The 7,169-nt window shown below is 44.3% G+C and overlaps 1 protein-coding gene across 2 annotated transcripts in view; it reads left to right on the top strand.

Annotated features, from left to right (window-relative positions):
* The first annotated feature begins 4,663 nt into the window (after nt 1–4,663).
* The window catches only part of LOC128882714 (ecdysone receptor-like), a 35,624-nt gene continuing 33,118 nt past the window's right edge, over nt 4,664–7,169 (top strand). Inside the window, exon 1 of one of the 2 annotated variants that reach the window (XM_054134441.1) lies at nt 4,664–6,552. In XM_054134441.1, coding sequence (XP_053990416.1) covers nt 6,237–6,552 — 316 coding nt within the window. In that variant the 5' untranslated portion in view covers nt 4,664–6,236. The remainder of the gene's footprint in view (nt 6,553–7,169) is intronic. The other variant, XM_054134440.1, reaches the window with a different exon arrangement.

The raw sequence follows: 7,169 nt of genomic DNA, 5'->3' as shown, positions 1-7,169 counted from the left end.
TCAAAATGGACGTCACAAATAAATACAATATTTGATGATATTCAAAATGGACATCTCAAATAAATATCATGTTTGATGATACTGAAAATGGACGTCACAAATAAATACAATATTTGATGATATTCAAAATGGACATCGTAAATAAATACCATATTTGATGATATCCAAAATGGACGTCACAAATAAATACCATATTTGATGATACTCAAAATGGACGTCGCAAATATCACAAGTATCGTCCTTGGAGATCGACTGTCATTAAAACGCAGCCCTAACGCGGCCGACTTCTGTGAATGAATTCGTACCATCTCGCATGATTCTTTTTACGGCCGACCGCCATTAGTCACGCGTCACGTACTGCCTATAATAGGCATTCGCTTAGGCGTCTTCCGTTCCCCTGGGTACGACTACCTCCTCGTTTCTCGCGAATTAACATTCAACCGAGCGGATCCACGCTCTGGAATTTTCGGTCACTTGGAATCCCAAATTTGGCCAAATTCGATGTTTTCTTTGAGCAGTGTTCTCGTTAACCAACTCGGTCTAAATAATTGCAATTATAGTGTAATATGTAATCACATATATAGTTGGCGTAATAAGTATTCAGGAACCAACTCAAAACAAAGCTTCATATATTTATTTTATTAATAAATTTTTGGGGAAGAAATAATTAACCAGCATTTCTACATATTTTTAGAGTAGAAAGATGCGTGAATAGAAGTTTATTATTTTAAATGTTAACCTCTTATTTCTTTTCTTATTAATTTTATTTTAAATTGCTTGCTGTACGAATACTTCTTACACTGGCTGTATTTAATATAATTTATAATTCTTATATAATAATGATAGTTCTCCTACCTGCCACTAATTTTTGTTACAAATTCAAGGTATTTGCAATAGTATCTCGGTACTGAATCTTTTATAAACAGTGCGGCGCCCTTTCAGGTAGTTTTTTCTCTCGAATTTCCCTTCGAATTTCGAGACCAGGATCGATATACTGGCGAATTAACGGGCGAGGCTTTCGAAGGGATTTCTTTTGGATTCTATTTTTAGAAAGAGAAATCCTGGGATAACACAGCACCCGTCACAGCTGACCAGGGTGTTCTGGGAGGTTTAGAAATTCCAGTTCGCTCTCCCATGCTCGCCAGGGTTGTCCCCGTTTCTCCGGCCATGACCCACCCCGACAGCCCTGGAGGCTGGGTGAAGCGACACCCACACAAACCCCTCGGCACCCTGTGAACTGCGACAGTGGCCCCCAACCTTGTTTTTCTTTCAACCCGGTTTCACCCTAAACCCGACATATTGTAATACAATTTGTTTGTTATTTACGTACAGGGGATTTTTGTTTTTCGATAACAAATCGTCAGCCATATTGCGACGGCCATATTAATACAAACACGATCTATCGTCATGAATTATACACCATATCATTGTGAAAATTCTATGGAAAAAAACTTGGCCCCCTCGTGGCATTCCGCGCCTTTTTCGACTTGACCATTTGTACTATGGCTATGTACGTGCTTATTCGACCCTTTTATACCACATACAGGGTGTTTCTTAATACGTATGCCGCTTCATCGGCATACTCGCGCTCTGATTGGTCAGTGTTTTCCGTTAATATCTCCTCAACGAAGGCTCGGACAACATTTTCGCTAAGGAAAAAGTTGTTTCAAATCACTTCTCGAACCACATATTTCAAGGTGTTACAACGTTTTTGAGACACCCTATATATACAGAGTAGAGGTGATTTGAAACAACTTTTTCCTTAGCGAAAATGTTGTACGAGGCTTTGTTGAGGAGATATTAAGAGAAAACCCCGACCAATCAGAGCGCGCGTATACCGTTGGAGCGCTCTGATTGGTCGGGGTTTTCTGTTAGTATCTCCATAACGAAGCCTCGGACAACATTTTCGCTAAGGAAAAAGTTGTTTCAAATCACCTCCCGAACCACCCCATTCAAGGACCTCCAACATTTTTGGGACACCCTGTATTTTTCCTGTGTGAGTGGTGGTCATGTATTGGTGTCGGTACCTTACCCCTTAAAAAACCGCCCACGTATTAAGAAACACTTTGTATATTCTTCTTCGATTCTTGTACACTGCTCCAATAATAAAAAATACACGAATTTTCCAAGGAAAGTTTCGAGGTTTGGAAATGTTCTTCCCCCGTAGGCTCGATTTTCATTCATCTATCGAATCAAGCTCAGGCTCCATTGAAAATGAGGTCACAGGTTGCGCATCACTGGCCCCCCAGCGACATTCACCGTATTTCCCAGGGAGAAACGTGTGGGTGGCACGTTCAGGTGTGTAGGTGTGCCGGCGCATGCGTGCGTGTGCGTGTTTATTCAGGGTGTAACAGGTGGATGACGTCACGGCCAGGGTAGCAACCCTCTGGTCAGTCAAAAGAACGCGATCGACTGCGTCCCACAGTCGGATCTGCATCGATTAACTCAAACAGGCTGCTATTCTCGACGTATTTCTTCGCAGGCCGTGGCCATGACACGTCTAGTTCGCAACGAGCGTCTTATGCTTCTTTTAGCAATGGAAACGACACTGTCCTTTAAAAGTATAATAGCTGCTTGCCACGAGAACCACGGGAACGTTTCTTATAATGGGGGGAATTTCGGGCACTTTATTTTTCGTCAAAGTACAGTTTTAGTTAGAAGTTTATTTTTTTATTTTATTTTATGGAATTTTATTATTGATCTTATTATGTAAATTTTAATAGTCGGAATTTTATTATTGATTTTTTTTTTCTATGTGGAAGTTGGACATTTTTGTTATCGATTTTATTGTATGAATTTTAGGAACTGAAATTTTATTTTTAATTCTTGTAATTAGAATTTTATTTAATGAATTACAGTAATTGAAATTTTATTATTCACTTTATTTTATGAAATTTTAGTAGTTGAAATTGTATTATACATTTTATTATATGAATTTTGGTAATTGGAATTTTAATCTTCAATGTTCTTATACCCATTCTAGTAATCGGAAATGTATTGATTTTATTAAACGCATTTTATTAATTTGGAAATGATTTTTCCCTCAGCGATTCTCGTCGTCCCCCTCCTAATTATCAGCATGGATACTTAGTCATCAGTTTGACCTTTGACGTGGCTTTTGTTCTTCCCATTTTTATCGGAGTTGTGATTTATAAGACGGTACGATAAAAAAGAAAGAAAAGAAGATCCATGGAATGCAACGCGTCTTAGCAGTCGATAATCCTGGAAAAACATGATATAATCGAGTATGGCGTTCGTGCAGACGCAGTTAAAAACAAATCGTCGGTTCGAGGCCCTTCGAGAGAATCGATACTCGCTCGTTTTTAATTGGCTGCAACATTTCCACGTTTATTCAACCTGGGATTCTCGAGTCCCTGGGAAATTCGATTATCTTCAATTTTTTTTACCTCCAAATTGGGAAATTCTTAGGAAATTATTTTTCACGAATTCAAAACACGTGGAAACCCTGGAGGAACAAAATCAATTTGGACATTTTTTACATGAAAACACAATTTAATCGTGAAAATTCAACTTTCCATGAGTTAACAATATGGAAAATTTCAAGTATGTTGGATGAATCCATGAAAAACTGTATGAAGTAGTTTGGGGGGATTCGAACCCTCGCCCTTCGGAGTAGCAGTCAAGCGTTTTTCCATAGGGGCCACTGACTAACCCTAGATTTTCTATTCTTATTTGATTAATTATTGCTCAATTATAGGGAGAAAGACATTTCCAGATATTTCAATTGAATATCAAACCTGTCGACCCATGGAAGGCTAGAACGTTTTGGAAAAATATACATATAGAGACTCGGGGAAAATGAGGAAAATTCGATAGGACAAATAATATAATAATAATATTTAATAATAATATAATATAAAAAAGTAATTTAGATCAATCTTGACAAAATGAACAAGAAATAACCTTATGCAATAAAATATAATTAAATGGTAGTTCGATAATCGTTAGGAGCAAATTGCAACTTCGAATTGCACTTTATTTATAGTATCCACAGTTTTTATTCCCCCCTCCCAAAATTATTTAATAAAAAATGTCGCTACGATTAAAATATACAGAGACTCAGGATAAATAATTTTTAGTAACCTTGATGAAGTTAAACAAAAGTACAGGGTGTCCCAAAAACGTTGTAACACCTTGAAATATGTGGTTCAGGAGGTGATTTGAAACAACTTTTTCCTTAGCGAAAATCTTGTCTCAGGCTTCGTTGAGGAGATATTAACAAAAAAACCCGACCAATCAGCGGGCGCTCCATCGGCATACTCGAGCTCTGATTGGTCCGGAGTTTTTCGTTAATATCTCCTCAACGAAGCCTCGTACAACATTTTCGCTAAGGAGAAAGTTGTTTCAAATCACCTCCCGAACCACCTCTTTCAAGGTGTTACAAGATTCTTGGGACACCCTGTATAATCTTCCTTGTAATATCCTTCCATCGCAGAACGAATACGTTTCCCCGCGATTTGTCCGAAAGAAATTCGTGGGTGGAGATGCTGGAAGCGTAATAGCTCGAGTGGAGGAAGCAGTGCGCATGCCCAGCGCAGGTATTAGGCACCCTACGGTGCAGGGTACGTGCGACAGTGAAAGTAACGCGTAACCGCGCGCTGATTGGTCGAGGCCCATTGCAGCGGCACCCTCGTGCCTGCACCGCCATCAGTCAGTGGCGAACCGTCAACGCCGTAGCATCGTTCGATCCGCTGATCCGCGATGCGCGCGCGTGCATAGTATTTTGCCTCCAACGTCGCGACTACACCAGGAAAACAAGCGCAACAAACGTGTACAGTGAATTCACGTACGCATATCCTCCGATCTCTGTGTAAAAGAAGATTCGTGCAATGTCGTTTCGTTTCGCGCAACCCGTTCTTCAACGATGCAGTCGTGCACGCGGACGACGCAGTTCCGACGACTGATATTCGTAGTGTCCATGTGTTCGTACGGTGCGCTGGATCCAGGGCTGAAGCACGGGCTTCGGAGGTCCTCGAGGTTCGGGTGAAAAATGTGAAAGTTTGCCGAGAGAGTTTGGAATTGTTAGGAAACTGTGTAGTTGAATGCGGAAAGTTGAAGTCGAAAAGGATTATCGTGGTTAGTTTGTGTTAGTTGTTGGACTGAAGACGCCAGGAGCAGAGACGGCGAGAAAACGAGAAAGTAGAAAGAGAAAAGGACACGAGAAGCGTGGAAAACAAGAGAGAGACGCGAAAAGTGGAGCGAAGGAGAAAGAGAGTCGCTCCAGCGAACGTGCACACGTCCCGTTGTGACCTCGATCCGCCAGCCATGAGCGAGTTTCTCATCCCGATCCGAAGCCGCTCGGCTTAAATAAGAGACAACGCGTTTAAAAGGCCCGTACTCGCGAGACTCTTGACGTTGGCCATTTAACGCTGTCTCGCGCGAAGCGTCAAGGATAAATCGCGCCTGGGTCGTTCAGGACGTGATCCGTTCCGGGCAGGTCAGGAGGAACGAGGTAGGAGAATTTCGCGAGTGAAAATCATGAGTTTCTACTACGACTACTCAGCTGGCTGACGTTCTCAACGCGGCGCGCGTGCAACAGAGAAGGAGAGACGAAGCTGCTGTCCGCGCGGACCTCTCTTTCTGTCTCTCTCTCCGTCCCGCCGCTGCTGCGTTCCCTTTTGCGCGATCGTGACCCCGTTTCTTCTCTGACCGACACTCCGCCGCTTGGCCGCCATTAGCCGCGCCGAGGAAGCCCAGGAGGGAGAGAGAGAGAGAGGGACAGGGAAAGGAGAGTAACCGAGGCGGGACGAGGACCGAGCGTAGTCTCCCGTCGAGAGCCCCCGTGTCCACTGGCACCGCTGGTTGCGAAGAGAGGAGAGAGGGCCAATCGAGGAAAAGCGACGCTGCCAAGCGAGAGGGGCCATGGACTCTTGACAGTGAATCGATCCTCCTCTCGCGGCCTGACCTCGTATCATTTCCCTGCCGTAATTTCGGTCGACGAACGAATTATCGAGGTCAACGGCTAGTGCCCGCGCTTGTAAACACTGCGGAGGAAGACACCGTGGCTCTCGAACCTAGGTGGCTCTTAATCTCAGCACCGATCCCCGTCCAGCCGTGTAAAATGAAATCGCGCGTGATCCGGTCGAGTTATGCCCGTCCCTGTCGACCAGTGCCGGCGTTAGCGACCTGGTGAGAACCGAAGGCGCGCCTCGTGGATTTTTAAAGTGGCAACGAACATCGATACGGTGGAGAAGATCGAGAAGCAGGAAGGCGAGATGCTGCAGACGGTGCCCCGAGTGCCCGTGGCGGGCGTCCGTCGGCGTTGGGGCAACAGGCACGCGGGGAACCTGCAGGAGTCCAGCCCGGAAGTGTCCAGCAGCGGGGTACTCTCACCCCCGCCGAACTTCCAGCCCTCCACCCCGGAGAGCGCGGCGGTCAGGGCCGACGAGCTTCAGCTTTGGGACCTGGACCTGCACAGGGGCCTGCAGACCAACGGGGATCACTACCGGGCGACCGTCACCGCCACCGCCACCACGACAGTGTTGCCAACCGCCGGCGAGCCCGCTTCGCCATTCACCAGCCCCGTCGAAGGTTCGTAAGCGTTCTTTATCGAAGGCGTGTGTGTGGCCGAGCTCCGGACGGTTTCGCGCCGAAATTCCTGCCCGGAGGGCGCCAATGTCGCGAATCGAGGGGTCGAGTGCGGCGTGGGGAAGGTCAGGTGCCACCTTGGATTTATAAATAGGGAGAGGACAGATTCTGTGCATCCGTGAGAGATTCCGGAAATGTGGACACTGGACACTAGGTATTTGTATTCGGGGATAAATTACGTGATTTCTTATTAATTTCGGTGGACTGTGATTTATGGAAGTGAAATATTAGATGTTAGAGTTTGATGTAAAATTGTGCTGCCTTGTATTTGTTGAGTTTATAGTGCTACTGACTATTCGCTCCCCTTATTCGCTATCGCGCTTATCTTATTCCTTATCTTTTCGCCCTGGGCTTTTTCTATACTTCATATTTTTGTGCTATTCTTTGAGAAAATCGCGAAAAATCTCTGAGTCGTATTGGTTCCCTTCCTCTTCGGCTCAAATTAGCATAAATAGGAATTTATATTCCGCATATTCTAAATTGAAATATATACAAGGTGTTCCAAAAATGTTATAACACCTTGAAAGAGGTGGTTCGGGAGGTGATTTGAAACAACTTTT

This window comes from Hylaeus volcanicus, unplaced genomic scaffold (assembly GCF_026283585.1).
Source record: "Hylaeus volcanicus isolate JK05 unplaced genomic scaffold, UHH_iyHylVolc1.0_haploid 12148, whole genome shotgun sequence".
NCBI classification, from domain to species: Eukaryota; Metazoa; Arthropoda; class Insecta; order Hymenoptera; family Colletidae; genus Hylaeus; species Hylaeus volcanicus.
This window is presented reverse-complemented; position numbering and strand designations above follow the sequence as displayed.